This window comes from Oreochromis aureus, linkage group 7 (genome assembly GCF_013358895.1).
Source record: "Oreochromis aureus strain Israel breed Guangdong linkage group 7, ZZ_aureus, whole genome shotgun sequence".
NCBI classification, from domain to species: Eukaryota; Metazoa; Chordata; class Actinopteri; order Cichliformes; family Cichlidae; genus Oreochromis; species Oreochromis aureus.
Window position 1 is genome coordinate 28,257,423 of NC_052948.1, and position 21,016 is coordinate 28,278,438.

Below are 21,016 nucleotides of genomic sequence, written 5' to 3' on the forward strand. Positions count from 1 at the left end.
CCAGACTGTGACAGAATATTTGCTGAAGTTTAGAACGCTCAGTCAAATTAATCAGCTCTTCAAACTTAATACAACAGGCATGGAAGCCATGACCCAGAAAAGTGGAGTCACATCAAATTTTAAACCTGGCTTATAACACTGAACATCTTATTAATCTCTTAATTAATATTTTACTCATGAACAGAAAGACTGAGCAGGCACAGGTTTGGTTTTGACTCATCTTTGGGACCGGATGTTTCAGACTCTTTCCTCCACTCTGTGAGACCCGAGAAGACTGATGACAGGAACCTGAGGGCATCATTGACGGGTTCATATCCAGACTCTCTGAGATCAAAGCTCCTACCATCACCACTAAAATAATCAGAGTATTTTACCCTGAAACAAAGCGCTTTACCCGTGCAGGAAGTAGTTAGCATGGTGACAAATGAAGGTCAGAGAGCGATGATGGCAGAGCCAAAGACAGCAGAGGAGTTGGGGCAGATTTAGCTGAGGAGTGCAATCTGCCGCCTCTGAAACCACTTGATCAAATCCTGCCGAGCGCTCATCTCCCTGCAGGGCTCGTTAAAGTTTCATCTCCAGTAATCATCAACCGGCAGAGAGATGGAGCAGATGTACTGTATGCTGCCTGACCCAGGATGTTTCCTCTGAATTAGACTCAGACCCTCGTAATACCAGGACTCTGGAACAGCATGCATGAAAAAATATGTTTGAAAAAGTGCAGGTTACTGCGCTGAGGCGTTCGTGTGACAGCGGCAGGAAGTTCCTGAGCGTTCAAGTCTTTCTTTGATTTGATGTGTTTCCATCATCTTGTGTTCAGACATGTTTGTATGAACTTCTTCTTACGGTCATTACATTTAGCACGCTCTTTGAATTTTGGTTTAAAGGTACCGGCTTTACAGCCACTGCTCAGACGCTCCAGGCAGCAGCCATCATACAAGTCCTGAACTTAGCCGTCTACATCAGATGACAACCGAGGCTTCGGTTTGCTGCTCCACTTCATGGAGATTTATTCCATTAAGGGACCAATTTCAACTCATTAGCCTCTGATTAGATAACACTTTTATTTGTAACATTAGCTAAGATATTTTTCCATATTTCCTTTAATAATCATTAATATTTTTATTAGAATTTTAGACAGCAAGTGTTCATGAGTCATGTCTACCCTACAATATCTTTTGTTTAGCTGCACGTAGCTAGCCTTTTATACCATCTGTTCAGATTTATGTTCAATCATTTTATTATATTACACTGAATTTTTATGGGCTGTGTCCACAGGCAGGGTTCTCTCTTCAACTTCATGAACATGAAGCCAATTTTTTGAGTACAATGTAACTGAAGTATATAAAATCAAAGATTTATTTACCCAAACAATTAATCTTTAAGTAAGATGTGCTCAGTGTGAAATGAATGTGTAACAGTTGAGTAAATTTAATTCGAGCAGAACATTTTATATTTTACAAAAGTATATCGAAAATTTAAAATTAAAAAGTCAGAATTTCAATGTGAAGTTGAAATTCAGAGTCTCTTCAGCAGAGAGTTTTTTCCTTGCTAAGGTCACAACACAAACACAAAATATAACCAATCAGGATGGAGAGTGTGCAGACATGACAACATCAACACTGTAAATACCCACGGAGCATAAATGCATCACTTGTTCCCAATTAATAAATAACACATTCACACAGCACAGACTATTGCACACACACACACACACACCCACGCACACAAACTCACACATTAATATTTAGTGTTTCTGCGATAAATCAGATCGTCCGTTTCCTCTCATGACATTTCCACGAGTGTAACGGAGTCCTCGCTGCAGCTGCATCGTCTCTGAGCTGCTCTCATTTATCGCTGTGCGGTGTGTTTGTGTCTGTGTGTGCATGTGTGTGTGCGGTGGTGTGTGTGTGTGCAAGTGAAGGTGAAGAATATTAAAATGAAATTACAGCGAGGCTGAGTGAGTCTAAATGCCCTCATTACTGACTGTCAGGCAGCATGATGTATTTGCAGTGACAGACACACTCAGGCCCTGCTGGAACGAATGAATCCAATTAGCTCTGCTGTACATCCTGACAAACACACATTAAAAGTGTATATGGTGATTTATAAGAGCTTCCATCAGCCGTCCATGCAGCATGTATGTTCCCTTATCCTCCACCTCCTCCTCTTCATCATCGACCTCGCCCTCCTCCTCCTCCCCCTCTGACCCTGACTTGTCAGTCATGGTGTAACAGACTCACAGATCCCTCAAGAGTTATTCAATTATCAGGTTTGCATTAACAGGGATAAACAAAGCACAAACACACACACACCTATGTGAATACTCAGCGCAGATTAATGCTCACTAAACAGACCTGTGTGGCGTGGGAGAAAAACAGGACACCAGTGGAAATAAACGTCCTCAAACCTGGAGAAGCTTTCGTGAGCGGGGTATTTCAGCTTTAGGGGGCTCACACTCTTCTACAGTGAGGTGCGTCCATCCTTCAAGAACCCAAGAGGAGCAGTGCAGATCATTGAACCAGCTCCTTGCAGCCTCGAGGGCGTGTGAGAGTTTTTCCAGACAGTCTCTCGTGTTTTCTGGACCTGGAGAAGAAATCTGACTGCAGCCCCTGTACACGTGCTTGGTTTGCATCACCATAATGGACAAACAGGTGGGCCTCACAGCCTGTTTGATGTGTTTCTGCGGGTGTTACCAAGCAATGAGTCCACTGCGGCACTTTCGCCTCAAGTCTGAGGCCAGGGTTCGAGAAGCAGAGCGCTGGGGTGAAGACTGAGGAGAGTGTGAAGGATGTTCTGCCCTCACCTGCTGTATCGAGGTGTGGGCGGTGACTGAGGTGGAAATGAGCTTCCACTGAAGGAGTGTGAGGGCTCTCCATAGGAGAAGAGCCACTGCTCCTTCACATCAACAGCCGACCACAGCTGGGCTGGTTTGACATCTGGCCTGCATGGTGCCTGGGTGACCCGGGGTCAGCGCCGGGACATTACGTCTCTCTGCTGACTTGGGAACGTCTGGAGAAGGAATACAGTTCAACCTTCAGATGAAACAGCTAAGCTGCTGCTAACTTTATAACTCAGCTGAACCTGAATCCTCTCGTTCAGGGACGCCTCGATCGGCGGTGCTGATCCTGTTATTGGAGCCTTTCAGCGTTTTTAACTCAGCCATGTCTCAGACTGATTTTGGGTGCAGAACTGTTTGTTATCAGTTAGAGGATAATCAATGTGACATGTCATAAGCAAACGATCATGAAGTGATCACAAATCCATGGTTGATGAATATGATATGCAGATTTTGTGATGGGCCATTTAATTATGATTAGTCATCTATGGTGTGTAAATGCTCCACATGTCGTCATGAGTTAGGCACACAGTGCGAGTGAGTTCATTCATTCACTCATGTGTAATAAATGATTTATGATTTGAGTACTTGTTGGTGCACATGCCTCGACAAACTTTTGATCTGATTATGAGATTTATTGTGCATGAAAAATTAAAGTGCAGACACTCCAAGGAAAACAGACAGGTTAACACGGTGGATTCACACCTGTTTAAAGAACCACCCCATCAACTTATCAGCACTGAGAAAACACAGGAATAAAAGTTCCACAAAACAACAAGACGCAGTGAAGCTCATCGCTACATCAAGAGCAGCAGAAAAACAGAGCACTGCAATCGCACCATCACACCCATCACTGCTGACATTATAACGAGTTCAGCTTTCAGCAGCTCAACATTACACGTGTGAATACTCCAGGGTCCCTGGACCACTGCTGAACCCCCACATGTTCACTGATGAGAGGATATAAAACTTGAATAAAAGTCTGTGGATGCAGAGGAGTGAAGCTCAACATCAGGTTCCATGTTCAGAAGCAATCAGCGCAATTAGTGCTCACATCAGAAATGTCTGACAGCAGGATGGACTGTCCCTTTAATCCTTCCAGCTGCAGCGTGTTCCTAAATCCAGAAATAATACAGGACCAACAGAGCGCTCTCGTGTGCACGTTTCCTGTCCCTGTCCTTGTAAAGACCTCAGGACATGAATGTGACACCGCCGGGCGCCGCACGTACGTAGATATAATTAGAAAAAGATTCAGTGCATGAGAAAGTGCAGAGAAAAGCCCCGCAGCATGAGGGTAACTGAAATCAGATAACTATAAAACAAGCAGGATGTTCACATCAGTAACACTGAGCTGTGACAGTGGATCATAAATCCATACGGCCGTCTGTATATAAGTACTTTATATGAGTATCACTTTGCTTTCTACTCATTTAGATGAGTAGAGCACCTGAACAGCAGCGTGGTGCTTTGAGCAGAGTCTATTTCACATGAATCTGAGGACGTATATGAGGTAAAGTGTTGAGGGGTCCCACAGGGATCCATTTTGGGTCCCGTGTTAATCACCATGCTAGCCCTGGGGCTAATCGTGCAGAGCGATGGCCTTGGCTGCCTGGTCTCTATGTCCTGTTAAAGCCCGTCAGCTCTGGTGACTCATACACTCGCTCTGCTTCATGGTGCAAAATAATCCCACCCAGCACAAGCACCGCCATTGGTCTGTTCTCTTGTCTGGGCCTCGTGACCTCAGAGTGACCTTTGACTCTGACCTGTCTTTTCTGTCTCAGTAGGACTCAGAGCAGGTCATCCACGCTGTCCTTTGTCCTCCACATCAGTCATCCTCTCACACAGTTGAGCTTCACCCCGGTGGAAATCTGAAGAGCTCAGACAGACGAACTCTGCAGCCTCTTCCTCTTCCTATCTTCTTCTCTCCTTAAATTTTTTAAAACGATGAATGCCGTCTGAAAGTTTGACCTCCTTTTTTTTCATGTGTGTGATTGTAAGAATACTTGCTTTCTCTCATTTCCACTGAGTTAATAGTGATAACAACTGAAATAGTTGAAATAGTTGTTATCACTTAAAGTAACTAAAGGTAAAGTAATAAAGGTCCCTGTGTTTGTTAAGTTCCTGCTGATGATTAACTGTGCAGTTCTCTGCAACTCCAACACTACTCAGATTTCATTAGGAGCCTTTACTCTGCCAGGTTTACTGACATTACCCTTTGTAAGGTGAGTAACTACAGACTGGAGCAAGGAGGTTCATAAATGATTGGGAGGGCAAGTTAGCTCATGATGGGCAAGTTAGCTCATGGTGGGTAAGTTAGCTCATGATGTCGGTGTGTTTCTTTCCTGTCCTCCTCAGTATTTGGAGCTGTTATGGGTCTAAAAGCAGAAGAATTCCTTTTTCTAAATTCTGTGAACTGATCCTTTAATAACTCCTAACTTAACTTGTGATAGACTTGTTGGAGATTTCCGCCGGGACACATCTGGCAAATGTGAGGATTTATGTGCATCAGATTCCTTGTGACCCCCATCAGACTGAGAACGCTCGCTGTAATGACAGCAGGGCGTATGCAAACACATACACACACTCATGTGCCGAGGTGCGTGGCACTAAACTGCTTCCCCAAACCCGCCAGCAGCGACGGAGGCAGCGGCTCAGTGCTGTTTTAAGGCGAGCGAGCCAATCTAGGAGCAGCAGCGCTCCATTACACGGTCAGTGAGGTGGGGTGGTGGCGTGATGGAAATAGCTGCCTCTTTTCTGTAGGTCACAGAGGACGCTGGTACACGCACCAGGCCCGCCCGCTCGCGCCGGCGTGCGTGTGATTCATCGCATTTCCTCTGCACTCGTCTGAAGCCTGCTTTACAGGGGGGGCAGTAAGACGAGCTCACCCTGTGAAGATGGAGCAGAAAGCAATATAACCATGAGTGTGACCGAGGGCGAGCCATCCTGATGCAGACGCTGGCTTGTCAGCTATGCTAATATGTAAATATGCAAATGAGCATTCCCACTCAGGGACTCTTAATTAAAGAAACACCGAGAGAAAACAAAGCAGCTGATCACCAGACACAGACAGGAAACTGCGTGCAGCCAGGTTAAACATTCAGGAGGAGCGCCACGGTGATGCCACCAATCAGAGAGCAGCCCCTACCTGCCGCTCGCCCTCATATTCAGAACAAACAGCGCCATGTTTGCTCATCGTAATGAGATCCAAACCAGGAGCTAAATCACTCCACGGAGCGCTGTTTGGAGTTCAGAGCAGCTTCAATGCCTTGCTTTGTTCTCAGCCCCAGAACCACAGCCGGAACCACAGGCCCAACTAAATACTCACGCCCGAGCCCTCAGACCAAACCGCCGCCATGGCCGGCCTCAGAAAGACCACACCTCTGATACCAGACGCAAACACCACCTCTGTAGACGCACTGAAGAGAGAACATCCACCAGGTCACGGCAGCCACGTGCTAAACAAGTTTCTAAAACCCAGTCACGTCAAGTTATTTATGAGCATGGTGGACCAACGTGCCACACAACTAGCTGGAAAAAAGCAGAGCAAGAAAATACTAAAGATTAGAAGAAAGAAAAGTGTCAGAAACTAAAGATGTAAAGACTTCAAACAAAGGTTTTAAAGATGCTGAGTCTTGGAGAGGTCATAATTTGAAGAGCCAGACCGCTGAGCCGCTGACCTTAATGAGCTGTTAGCACTGTGCTTAGTTAAAGTTCAGAAAGGTAAGAGTGCTAATCCATGTACTGACTTCAAAACAAACAATAAAATCTTAAAATCAATTCTAAAGCGCACTAAAGTGAAAAAGAGGGAAACACAATCTCGTTTACGAGCGCCTGTCAGGAGAAGAGCTGCAGATGCTGGAATCAATAATCAAGCCTGGATGAAGTGAAAGCATGAATTACTTCATCAAAGTCAGCAGATGAGAGAATGTTTTTAGTCTCTGCAAGTCTAAAAGATGATTCCCTTTCAAGTCAGGTGTTATAAGTACAGTTATGTATACCAGGCATGAACAGGTCCACACCTGTATATGGACAAACCCTCAGCAGCCATGATGGACACAAGGACAGTAAATCGTGTAAATTAACAGGTGGTGTATACCATGACTCCATGCAGAGATCTGCAGGTGAAGCCTGAGTGCACACAGGTGAGTGTGTGCTGACAGCGGGAGCTCTGAGAGCTGCCGCCGTCTTTGGCTCAGTGAAAATGAACAGTAGGTGTGACTGCGCTCTTATTTGAAATGCAAATAAAGTCCAAAAACCTTTTAGAGCACCCCGTAGGTTTCTCCTACATTACTTGTGGCAAAGGCCATATTTAATTACTCCTCCTGTCACTCAGAGTCCCTCCCCCAGCAGTCGCTTCATCCCGGCTGCTTTCAGCCTCAGCGGGAGACGAGCCACCCTCCGAGGCCGCCGAGACCCGGAGGACCTGCGGGATTCCCGCGATTATGCAGCTCTCCGCTCTCCATCCGGGGTTAATGGAGGCTAAAAGGAAAAGAACGAGCCTGCTCCGGATTCTATTTACAGGCAATCAAACACGATTCATGCTCCATGTGTGATACCGGCGTGAAGCCGTCACCTGCTGCACAGTGCACTCTGAGGGGCGGGAGGGGACTCGTGGGGGGGTCCTGGGGACATTTATTTGGATTTTTGCCTTCTGGCTCTCAGCTCTGCAGTGCTGAGGTTCTTTTGGTGGTCTTACTCCCACTCCCACTTTCTGATGTATCTGCTGCTTCTCCATAGGTCACACTTAGACACCGAAACCACAGAAACCTCCTGGTGCTGTCACCGAGAGGAGCTTGTAAAAACCTGGGAGCTGTCTGCAGCGGCAAAGGATCATCTAAATACTCCACCAATAACCACGTCATGACTTTTGGGCCACGCCGCGCCCACCCAACAGCTGACATAACCTCTCCATACATAACCCAACATGAGCCACTGCCCGAACTGGACTCTGGACTTCTCTGCCAGGTTTCTCAGTGAGTCCTAAAAGCAGCCCGGGTTAGACCCCGAGGAGTCATCGAGGAGTTGAGTTTCTGAATCAGCTGATTGAAGAGTGGAGGAGCTTTCCTGCATCATATGTTTGAAATACACGTTCCTAAAAACAACCTTTGCACATGTGGGAGCAATAAGAGCATCAATCCATCACCTTCACAGGTTCTTCACAGTGAAGAGATCCAGCCTGCTGTGGAGGAGCATCACTGCTGCTAAAGCAACAAGCTGCTTTTGATGGGAAGGGAGCTCAGCCCAGCAGGCAGGTCAGCTGTTTACATGCTTCTCTCTAAGCATGCTCAACCCGCTGAACTGATACCCACATGGAGGACAAGGTTTGACAGAATATGTGACTGAAAGCTGACAGCAGGACGGATAGAGACGGTAAACCCCGGAAAACTGGCAGAACAACCTCAGAGTGAGTTCTCTCCAGCCACCGTGTGAGAATTAAATATGCCGTCTGGTGCACTACCAAAGGATCTCAGTTCATCCTTCAGGTGTTAGCACCTTTCCTCGAGATTAACAAACCGTCCCACCCACATCGCTGTTTGTTTCATCCAGATGGTTTAAGGTCTGGATTCTGGGAATACCTTTAGCTTGCATCTCCTTCTGGGGTTTTTAAAGGTCGCCTGGCATTTACATGTAAACAGCCAAGTGACTTCAACGTAAGTCACTGTGATTCTTACACCTGCTTCAGAGGTTATCCTCCAAACTACTGTATTTTTCGGACTATAAGGTGCACTTAAAATTCTTTAATTTTCTCAAAAATCGACAGTGCGCCTTATGTATGAATTCTGGTTGTGCTTACTGACCTCAAACCGATTTTTTGTGGTACACGGCGTTCAAAAATCTGTCAAAAATGTTTGAAGCACTGTGCTTCAACATAATATTATGGTGTGTTTATAAGGACCCCAAAATGGCACTTGTTAAGAGACATGCTTACGGGCCGAAATCGCCCACCTGTTAAACTCAGACACTGAAGATCAAGAATTTGATGGATTTCTGGAAGAAGAATGAACTGAAAAAGTGAGTGTATTGTTCTGTATTTTATGTGTTACAACTGAACAATGTTGAGAGTTATTGTGAATGAGTTGAATAAAGTTTGAATTATGTGACAGTTTTGTTTCGCTTAATGCACCTTATAAGCGCCTTATAAGCGCCTTCTGTAACAAAATAGACCCGTTCATTGATATTGTGCCTTATAATCCGGTGCGCCTTATAGTCCAAAAACTACGGTACATTATCAGTTGTAATCACACATAAATAAATCCAGGACCAGGACAAGAGTGGGAGAAGATCCACACAAGGACCCTCTGGCTGTTTGCTGACCGCTGTTTCATTATCAGCTCATTTGAAAAAAGGACCTGATCTCCTCTTTAAAGGCTGAAACTGAAGTTCACATGAAGAGGTGGTTGCATAAATCTTATCTGGACCAAAGCTTCACTTTGTTCACTTTACTGTTTCACCATAGGCACCAAGTGTACTAGGGCTGGCATCTGGAACAATACACAGCTAAAAATGTCATATTAAATTAAAATGTAACATATTTCCAAAGCATAAAGAGTACTTTATGAAACGTACCTGTACATAAAGTTAACCTTCATGTCACAGAGCTTGAATTTCCACCAAACCGCACCAGTGGAGCTCAGGGTGCACTCCCCGTCATCAGATACATGCACGAAACAAACGTTTGACCTTTGAACTGCACCCCGACACTAACACAGAACCAGTGAAAGGACGCTAGCGTTCACAGTGATTGAATGGTTCTGTCTGCTCGAGCCAGTAAGCAGCCTTGGTATTAGCATTCAGAACTACCTGAAAACAATCCAGGGCAGATTTACTAGTTAGGGAAAAAAGCGATCGACAGATATCCATACAGGACGAGACTGAGTACATCAACTTACACCATCTTACACCCCAAAAATCCCTCCAGAAGCTTCAACTGGTTCAAAACTCTGCTGTTTGCATTATCACCAGAACCCCCTCCTACCAGCACATCACCCCTGTTCTTCAGGAACTTCACTGGCTCCCTGTGAAATTCAGGATAATATACAAACTTCTTCTGCTCGCCTTCAAGACCCTTCGTAACCTTGCTCCTCCTTACCTTTTTGACCTGTTAAGCACTACCTGTTCTGCCCACTCACTTCGATCCTCTTCTTCTATCCTCCTTCTATCCTGTGCCTTCTTTCCGCCTCACCACCGTGGGAAGCAGAGCTTTCAGCTGCTCTACTCCCCGGCTGTGGAACTCTCTACCCCCAGATATAAGAAACACTGATTCCCTCCCCCTGTTTAATCTCAACTCAAAACCCAACTGTTCAAATCTGCATATTCACTGTGAACCCACTGTTTGTTTTTGTTTTTATTGTTCTTCATTTTGTCATCTCTATTATATGTTTTATCTTATTGCTAAGTGTCCTTGGGTGTCTTGAAAGGCGCTTTTAAAATAATTTAAATAATAATAATAATTATTATTATTATCATTATTGTTAATATCTATAGAAACTATATACAGGTATAAGTAGGTATGGAAGGACAGGGACTGATGGAAGGCACATTATGAACATCAAGAACAGACGCCCTAAATTATCACTGATCAGCAGGATCACCACGTTTCATAAGGCAGCAGCCATAACCTCTGTCTGTGTGGTCCCTGGCAGCACCCAGGTTGTTATTGATGCTAGCTACGTTAGCATCAATAACAACCTGATCGATATATGGATGACTGATAAACATGTGTCAGAGTTGACTGTATGTCCACTGTGTTCGCTCATTATCTTCCTGCCGCTGTGACGGCTCACCCTGCTCTAACTTCAAGTTCCTCTTCATGTTGTAAGCCCGACTCGTGCAGGTAATCAGTCCTCGTTACAGATGTCTGTGTTTATTTGTATGAAACATCTGGAAACACCGGCCTGACTGTGTGACTGCACATCTGATATTTCTGTTTCTCTGCTGAAGCAGCTTCATCACTCAAAACCACGAAAAGACAGCATGTGCTCACTTTAATCAGACAAGTCCATCAAGTGCTTAACCTCCACCCTCAAGGCTTAGTGCGCACACACACACACTAACACACAAACTCACCACTCATACATGAATAAGCTTGATGAGATGAGTCTGACCCCAACTCTGTGCTGAATGTGTGAAGGTGCTGAAAGGAAACAGTTTGAATCATTAAATGATGGCAGTGAGCTCTGTTAGCTCAGCCTCAACGGCCAGGCTGAACCAATGAAAATGCTGAAAATGTGGAGCAGAAAATAAAAAAACCAAACAGGGAGTGACAGACTGAAGGTGGCGATAAAGCTGACCTACAGGAACAGGAGGCCTGATTCCAGCGTGAGATCTGCTTCCAGAGCCCGACTAACAGGTTCAGGTTCAAATGGTCATCAATCCAAACACAGCTCTGTGATATTAATAAATGACTGAGCTGTAGTCCATGAAGAGCATCCTCACGTAGCTCTTCCTGTTCTCCAGATGGCTCAGCGCTCTCTGTGAAGGGCGATGGACCAATTTGCTCTGGAAGCAAACTGGTGTTGGTGGAGTGAGGGGGGTAGAGAGTCTCTGATGTACAGTTTTCCTCATATTTTCTCACCACTCTTTTCTTCCCACATTTTCATATTTGGAACTTTATTATATAGGATAAACTGTTTTCAGTGTTTTGATTTTTCTAACTGAGGGACAGGAACATATGCACTGTGAGTGCTTTTAAGGTGATGATGAGATTAAGCTTGACTGTCTTCAGATGCGGCTAGTTCAGTGGAGAAGCATAAATCCAGATGTTTAGAAGACCCGACCTGCACATGTGGAAAAATAGATTTCTTCTGTTTCAGAGTGTAAATATTTTCCTGCAGCTGTGGGTTTGAAACTGTGCATAGCGTTATTTCTGATGATTCCTCTAAGTGTGTGGCACTAACAGCGCTGTCTCAGGTCAGGTGCTGTCTCCATCAGTGGATTCAGCTCATGCTCACGCAGGGAAAACCATCCAATCACGTGTGAGCCTTTTCCCGCCAGTGCTTCCTTCTCAAGGACGCCTGGCCTGTAGTCGCTAAAGGCAGGTGTGTGCATGAGTGTATGTGCATGTGTGTGTGTGTTTGTGTGTGTGTGTGTGTGTGTGTGTGTGTGTGTGTGTGTGTGTGTGTGTGTGTGTGTGTGTGTGTGTGTGAAATGCTGACTTGCCCACTTTGAGCCTCTCTCACCTTTAAAGCCGGTGCTTATCAATCAAATGTGTAATTTGCACCTGAGAGGCTGTGAGATTTCTCCCCATTAAGCTCTTGAGCTGCTGATTTCTTTGATTAGCTCCTCCTCTGGCTTGGCGGTTATCATGCTGAGGAGCCCTAATAAGGCCTAACAAGGGTGACTCACCTGCACAGGGCGTCTGAGCGGCAGGTGCGCCGCAGCTCCAGACAGCTGGCTTTGTGCCTCTCCTGGTGTGAGCAGGACGGGACGATGGTGCGACGGCGGCGCTCAGCACACGCCTGGTCCGGGCACGAGCAGAAGAGCAGGGGGTAGCTCAGCTCCCATGACACCCGCTCGAAAAACTGTCGCAGGGCCTGAAACACACGGCGCAAAAAAAAAGGTAAACAAGACGAGGAATGGAGGAATGTGGTACAGGTGATTGAGTGCAGCGAAAAAAGTGGGATTTTCGCTAAAAACACGAAACTATTATTCCTTAATATGAGAAAAGAAGCCTGCATTAACAGTATAGCACAGCCTGTTAAATAATAATATCACTTTCCTAAGTGCCGAGGGAGACAACCGCCTGGCCGGGACTGGTGTCTGCATTTATCTGGAATATAAACTAGAAATTCCCAAATTAGGAAAAAATATCTGGAAAGACAAAGGGGCAAAGTGGTCTGTTTCACTGAGGAGGGATCTGCAGCATCACTGGTCCCTTTGATTTAATCCTCACTAGCTTTACGACAAACCAGTGAGACTGGTGTCCACAGGTATCCACATGGTCGGGACGCTGAGTAAAATGTTAAAAAGAAATCTGAATGATTCAAAAAGAGCTTAGATTTTTATTTAAACTGAATTTCCTCAGTTTAAACACGTGACATGTTTTCTGTTTTCTACTGAGAATAAAATCTAGATTTCTGAGATCACTGCATTCTCTTTTTATTCACGTTTAATTCAGTGTGAAAACTTTGTCAGGATTGGGGTTGTACATGGATAAAAGTTGTTCACGTCACACCTGCAGGAGGCCCTCAGCGTGAAGCTCCCTACACACAGCTTCTGTGCTGATGTTAATTCGGAAGGAGATCTGGAACGCCGCAGTGACCTCAGTACTAACATAGCGTTCCACTAATCTCACTTACAGCTGATTAAGGAACAACCAGGAGGAAACACTTTTTCAAGCGTTACAGCACAGTGACCTCTTTAAACGAGTCATTCTTTCACTAATGTTTGTAGAGGCGAGGTGCTGGATCTTATACACCGGTGTGAACGGGTCTGAAACATCTGGGCTCAAAGATCAATAGGTCTAAATGTTTTTGTTAGAATCCCGGTGAAGGCCTAAACTTCTTTGGAGGCAGCTCATTTGTTTTGCTTGTTAGACTTGTCAGAATTGTTTGCGGCATCATTTGGAGTCATAAACTGTAGATAAAAGATGGACTTTGCGTGCAGTCTTTCTCATGTCCATCAGGGGGTGATTCCTCTTGTCTGATTGGATAGAAGTCTGATCGAGAAGTCTGAGCGTCCTGTTCGACTGGTCTCTGAGCTCAGTTAACTGTTTCCTGTCAGGTGTGACTGAATCAAACAGGATGTTACCTTTTGCATTATTATAATTGCAGGGTCGTGACCTTACAATATAAAACGCCCTGAGGCAATATTGAAGCTGAAACACGACGAGTCCAGAATTACTTCAGCCGTGATGTTTCCTGACACGCTCAGAGAGGCTGCTCTGGATCCTCACAGTAAAATCTGCTGCACTGAATCTGTGTTTGAACATCTTCAGTGTCACTGACTCACAGTTGGTTAAAAACTCCTCACTACTCTGAGCTGGGAGCAAAACTGGCAGTTTTTCTGTAGGTGTTTGGCTGTGGCCCGGTGATGAGGACACACAGACTTATTGGATTTTGGAATATTCCCGGGAGTCTGTGATCCATGGAGCCCTGAGGTGTTCAGCTCAGCCTCGGAGCTGTGGAGCTGAATTTAGATGCTTTCTCAGGTGGAAAATAACCGTATTAAAAAAGCATTTTAAATGCTGCACTTTTACTTGACTGTTTTTAAAGGTTTTATTCCAACAAACAGTTTGTGTAATTCTGCCACTGATGTAAAAGCAAAAGCAAGGAGGAGGAAAATGAAACGTTAATAACCTTTTAGCCTTTAGAAAGCTTTTAGCGTCACAGCCTGCACAGCGCTGACACCATAACACCAGCTCTGCAGTCCAGGCGCCGTCACATCATCACCATCATCAGAGAGAACCTCGGACGGTTTAAACATGGAGGCCGCGAGGTTTGAGCCTGAGGGTGCCACAAATGCTATAAATGATGCTCGATCACTGTGAAGTGCGCTGAGACACGGGCAGCTGTCAGTGCTAGCTGTGTGCTAACTGCACATGTGCATGTTTGTGCTGGTGGAGCATTTTTAATGACATCATCTGACCAATAATATGGCTGCTATGAGGTTACTGTACTAAAAGATCGTCTGAGAATAATTACATAATTTACACCTGCAGGTATCATGACCTGATAAACCGATCAGTCTGTGAGTGCTGCATGCTCTCAGTTTACATGAACTGGTTTCAGTCAGAGGCTCATGTGGCTCAGAAGGAAAAATAGTTATTTATTTAATTTTTACGTTGGCCTTATTGACAGATACAGTGAAGAACTGGCAGGAAAGCAGAGGGAGAGAGAGGGGAAGACATGCAGCAAAGGGCCGCGAGTCAGATTTGAACCCGGGCTGGCCGCTCTCAGCCGTACGGCATGTGAGTGCCTGCTCAACGCACTGAGCTCAACTGCCAACCCGAGCAGTTATTAACGAATCAGAAGGTTGGAGGTTTGACCCCCTGCTACTGCAGTCTGCATGTTGAAGTACCGTTGGGCAAGATACTAAAGCCTGGTGCATCCATCAGAGTGAGTGTGAGTTAAACCACTTGCTTCAGTACAGAAAAATGTGCCTGTGTGACCAGGAGGATGAGGTCTGAAGGACTTTCAGCACTCAGAGTAAAACAGGGCTTATTAAGCATCCCCTGCCTGTGACCTGCAGCCTGGGTCAGAGCTACGTTCCCTGTCTTTAAACCGCCTCCCCGCTACATTTCCCACATTCCCTGCCTCTGACGCTGGAGCAGGATGCTGTTGTGGAGAGGTTCTGAGTTTTTTTTATCTACGCTGTGTGAAAGTGTGAAATAAGCTGAGCTTCGTGCAGCTGAGCTGACCGCTGGGCAGTTTTCTCACTGCTTCAGGATTTCCCCTCAAACTTGAGGCGCTGCACCCACCTTCTGACACCGCTTCCTGCTACACGGCTCCTGATAGCCCGCAGAGGGTTGCGGGGGCGTGGTCTTGCTGCAGATGGAGTTATAGGCAGATCGGAGACGTTTACACGTCTCGTTAAGGTTACAAGCCTTCGCCGCATCCAGACAGGGGTTACAGGGTTTCCCTGCCTCAGAGCAGGGGCTCATCTTGGTCAGAGATGAATCTGCAGAGAGAGAAGAGATAAAAGATGAATTAACGAGACTCATACACATCTTTGTGCCCGAGCTTGCACTAATTTGTGCGCTTAATGAAATAATCTGCTGAAAGATAATTGAACGTTTTCAGAGAGCGACTTGACTTTCTGCTCCAATCAGCAAGGCTGTAATCACTCCACTCGCGGTGCTCTCGCATCTCCCAAAAGACACTTTTAGACTGAAAGCTTCGATTTCTGTTTTTCTGCTTCTCCACTTACTTTGAAAAGTCCAAAGGCCGGAGGTCAAAGAAAAACAAAAGCAGAGAAACTCAGAGGAACAACAGAAAGTCACCTTTGACAAAATAATAAGAACACTACTACGGCATGCACCATTAGACACTTCATACTCGGATGGCCACAGAGTCACTCAAAGTCCAAATGTAAGAAAATAAAGGAATTTAACATCTATGAAGACAGTTTGAATAATAACTAGGGATGGGTATCGAAAACCGGTTCTTGTTGAGAACCGGTTCCCACTGTTTCAATTCCTTGGAATCGTTTGCCATTTTTGCAAACGATTCCTTTATCGATTCCAGTCGCCCCGAATGACGTCACCACGTTGCGGAGCGTCGGAGCGTACCTGGCAGGAAACACGGCGCCTAAGCGGCTCAAACGCTTAAAAGTTTGTTTCTACTAGATATTTCATTAAGGGAGGAAATTCAATTCAATTCAATTTTATTTATATAGCGCCAAATCACAACAAAAGTCGCCTCAAGGCGCTTTATATTGTACAGTAGATAGCACAATAATAAATACAGAGAAAAGCCCAACAATCATATGACTACGAATATGCAAAAGCATTTGCTCACAAAACACGCGATGAACTTAAATGAATGTCTTTAATTCCGCTCCGGACTCGTGAATCTCAACCTAGCAGCAGCAGCGGTAACGTTTGCACGTCATCTCCCGTTAATGCGGCAGGTAAATAATCAACTAACAGTGCACATTATGTTAGCGCGATCTGCTTAATTACAAAACCTGCCATTGTGCATTTAGGTGACCATGATGAGACAGACAGAGTCTGGCTGGCGCTCGCTGGCAGCTGTCGCTGCAGTCTACCGGTAGCGTCTCTTTTCAGGCCCGCATGTCACCGAGCAGTGACTAGTTTGTGGTAAAAACCTTGCAGCCATTTGCCACAGCAGATGGTAAGTGAATGTGTTTAATTGTAGGCAGGGACATTACTGGATATTCTTGTGTAATTGCTACAGAATAATTTATGTTATGTTAAGAATATTTATTTTATTATTTTACATTTACATTTTTTTTTCCCGGGGACCCTGTGACACCCCATTGAAGAGCTGTAGGCTGTGGATCTCTTAAGATCTCACTGTTGGGTTTGTAAGGCCATGTTACTCCTAAATTTCTATCTTGTTGAAAGAGAAGATATAAAACAGTTCTAAGCTAATCGACCTTAGTGTTCTCCTTTTTAAAAACAAGAATCGATAAGAGAATCGATAAAGAATCGAATCGTTAAACAGAATCGAAAATGGAATTGGAATCGTTAAAATCTTATCAATACCCATCCCTAATAATAACTACAGAGAAGTTTCACTTATTGTAGAAAAGTGAACATTTCGCCTCCTGTCTATTCTGGCCGGGCTTGTCCTCCAGAGAGGAGGTTAGCCTGGGAACGCCTTGATGGTTCTGGATAAGCTGGAGGACGTGGTGAGAGGGAGGTCTGGGCTTCCCTGCTGCTGCCCCCGAGACCCAACTTCAGATCAGCAGAAGAAAATAACTGAATGATTTAATGTGTTATTTTAGATTTTAACTTTTATTGAAGTGGATGAACAGCGACCAACTTCGATAATGCACGGCACATTGTTCAGTCACAGTTTTAATAACACGTGAACTTTTGTATTAACATGTTTTCATACAACATTTAACATCAGTTTATTTAAAGTGTTTTTCTGCCTCGCTGTCTGGAGTATAACGTGTAATGTTGATAATGAAGCGGCATGGTTCATTATTGAAGAATCTTTTTTTTAGTAGACTAAGAAATTAGTCGCCAGGAACATCTCTGATTTATCTAACCTGCGATCTTTGTGTAAACCCAGTGACATGTTTGTACTGAATAACATATTAAAACCATACGAACGATGTGTGACTGATTGCTCCGTCAGCCCTCTAGCCTGCACCCGCATGTTCATGCCTAATAATCACAGGATGAGAGCAGAGTGATCACAGATCACGTCCATCAACGTGATTGGACAGGTTAAAGGTCATCATTGTAACTGTGTTTCTTCCTAAAACGGAAAACTCTAAATACAAAGCTGAGATTTTATAAATGATATTTTTATCAGGATGTCTGAGTTGTTGTGATGAATTCAGATAAACTTAAATGAAGAAGAGCTGTCTTTCTTTGGCACGCTGTACGAGCTCATGTGACTAATCCTCTGTAATCCTACGTAAACCACTTACTGCTTAAGTTTGCTCCATCATTCAGAGCCAATCAGTCTGCATCCTTCTTCAAATATATAAAACTACTTTTATATATTGGACGTGTTTAATAGAGAGACTCGACATCCACAGAAACATTTTAACAACTCAGACTGTGAAGAAAGAAAACCACACAAAACAGCAATCAGCGCCGCACACAGACCCACAAACAGACACAGAACATGCCTCCGTCAGTCAGGGCTCCCTGCTCTCAGAGCCAGCTCACTGTGACACAATCCTAAACAGCACAGCATCCACCTGCTCGCATCCACCCAACAAACAGCAGCACAGGGGTCTGTCCTCCCTCCATCAACACCTTCAGCTCCATCAGTGCACTCACCATGTGACCTAATTAGGACTGTAACAAGAGGCAGTGTGAGTGGAGGAGATGGAGGTTTGGTTCTGTCCTGCAGCTGTGTTAGGGTTTAACAGTGTGCATGCTGCAGGAGCAGTGAAAGTGCTGTAGTCGTGTCCATGTCAGGTCTGAGTGCTGCAATCACATGTATCCACATGTATTCACATGTAATCACCTGCATTCACATGTACGGTGGTGCTGATTAGCATCTCCTGCCTGTGAGGCAGACTGCTCTGACCACCACCGCTGTGCAGGACGTTTCTGATGAGAGCATGATACACAGGGACATGCCCAGACTGGCTGACCCTGGGTCAGGTGCTAACAGGCAGATAGTCTTATGTGGAGCAGAAGCGGGCCGAAGGACTGGCGGCATGTCTGACGGGTCTCTACTCACTGGCTACAGAACATTACAGGGAGAGGGGGTCAGCTGACAGCCTGTGAGGTGCTGATTAAACGATATCATCAGTAACGTGGTAAGACACCATCAGCATCAGTGTAGCTTCTTTGTTAACAAGCTGAGCTTCATTGAGTCTGATCTGTTTTACCTGAGTTTCTTCTCATGAGCGGCTTCATCCAAATACTGAACATCCTGAGTTTAGTGGGTTTAAATGAAGCTCTCCCTGATCGTACCCAGCTCCGTGTTTCACTCATGGAATTTATCAGAGCGGCTTTGCATGATTCAGTGTTAAGAATCATCCTTCTGTATTATCCTGTTCCCTGATGGCCAACGTCTGGAAACCTACTGAGGGGCAGAACACAGTGTGTGTGTTCATTTCTTTACATTTACTTGCCACCAATGTGTTCTTAGACTTTAATTAAACACTGGCCACTTTATTAGTTACACCTTGTTAGGGTGTGGATAGACTCTTTTCATTAAGAGCGGCTTTAATTCAACAAGCTGCTGGAAACGTTCCTCAGATTTTGTTCCATGGTATGACATCATCATGACATCATCACACAGTTTCTGCAGGTGTGTTGCTGCCTTTGTGATGAAGGTGAAGGTGCTCTGTTGGACCGAGTGCAGCGAACTTGTCGTCATGTTCAGAAACCAGACTGTTTTGTGAGTATGAGTTTCTTGTTCTTACTGACAGGAATGACACAGTGTGGTCTTCTGCTGCTGCAGCCCATCTGCTTGAAGGTTCAGAGATGCTCTTCTGCAGACGTTGGTTGTAATGAGTACCTTTCTATCAGCAGTCTGTCGTTTCTCTTCTGACCTCTGAGCTCAGCAGGGCGTTTTCTCCCAGAGAGCTGATGTCCACTGATGTCTGTGATGGTGGTTTGTGGTCAAATCACAGCAGATTAGCAGATTGTGCAACACTCAGACCAACAACCGTGATGCCCTCAGGCCCTTGAAGCAACTTTCTTATCATTCTGATGCTCAGTTTGAACTTGTGCTGCGCCACTCTGCAGATTGGTGTATATCCTACGCCAAGTAAATACAGGGCCAGTACCACTGATACCGATGCCGATAGTGATATTTTTAACTACCTCTAAAGGCAGCTGATGTCGGGGAGCGCAGTGTGTCCTGATTTATGAGATGAACCATCATCAGTTTGCAAATTCTGAAGACATTTTAAGTATCACTAAATCACTGTGACTTTTACTTTAAAAAATAAGGCATTAACACAGTAAAACACACCTTCCAGCTTTTATTTTGAAACTGAGCTGAATGTAGAGTTGTCTAGCTCAGCGTCTGTAGTTTAACTGTGCTGCAGGCTGTAAATAAAGCAGACAGTCAGCACAGACATGTTTCATAGCTCATGTTCGGGGTGTCGAATTTTATTAAAAAATAACTTATTTACCACACTTCAGTGAGCTGAACATATAGGATAGAAACAAAGCATCGATCTGATACTATCGATACCTGGACGAGACCACCTCTAGTTTGAATTTCAGCACATTTGCACACCTAAAGGCACTGAGCTGCTGCCGTGCGATTGGCTGATTAGACATCAGTGTTAACGAGGGATTGAACAGGTGTACCTAATAAAATGGGCGGTGATTATGTATTTAATGGTGTGCTCAGAGACTCAGGGTGGGTGGGTCGTGATGTTTGTGGCTCTACCTGCAGCAGCAGAGCTGAGCACGTCTGTTGCACTCACACACGATCAGGATCTACAGAACAACGACACCTCCTCGTCTCCAGGGCTACAGTGAGATCCAATCACGCGTGTGAATGTCACACCAGCATGTCGAGTGTGAACACACATGTGTGGACACCATTAAGTCTCAGCCTAACACATCCAATCACACAACTCCAATGGAAAAGACAGCTGTATCTGCGGCTCAGGGACGGATCATGAAGCGTGGCATCGTGACATTTCCCTCAGTGTTTTAGCACATTTACATCAGTGACTGACAACACCTCCAGATTCATGCCCTCCAGTGCTGAGCAGAGAAATCAAAGGCTTCCTGTGAGGCAGAAAACTGGGCACGATCAATGAAGTCCCAGAAAAAATAATCTCATGCAGAGAGTCCTCGAAGGAGTGGAGCCTCCAAACCTCAGAAATATGAATTAAATTGGCTTTTCCTCGGTGGAGGTGTGAGCTCAGTGCGCCAGTTTCTCTGTTTACACAAAAACCATCGGGCTGAACCTCCTCACACTTTAACAGTGAGAGCAGCACGGGACATCGGAGGCAGATTCATCCACTCTGGGTGAGCGGGGGATGACGTCAATACTGCAATCTCAAATACCTAACATGCTGTGCGCTAAACTGAAACCTTTTAAAAATCACTTCTTT

At 45.0% G+C, this 21,016-nt stretch overlaps 1 protein-coding gene across 2 annotated transcripts in view; it reads right to left on the reverse strand.

The window, feature by feature from the left end:
• The window catches only part of gfra2b (GDNF family receptor alpha 2b), a 117,994-nt gene that overhangs the window by 29,039 nt on the left and 67,939 nt on the right, over nt 1-21,016 (reverse strand). For both annotated transcript variants that reach the window (XR_005613558.1, XM_039614191.1), the window contains exons 4-5: nt 15,255-15,454; nt 12,182-12,369 (exon numbers count right to left, since the gene is read on the reverse strand). Coding sequence is in view for 1 of the 2 variants with exons in the window: in XM_039614191.1 (XP_039470125.1) it covers nt 12,182-12,369; nt 15,255-15,454 (388 nt within the window). In the remaining variant the exon portion in view is untranslated. The remainder of the gene's footprint in view (nt 1-12,181; nt 12,370-15,254; nt 15,455-21,016) is intronic.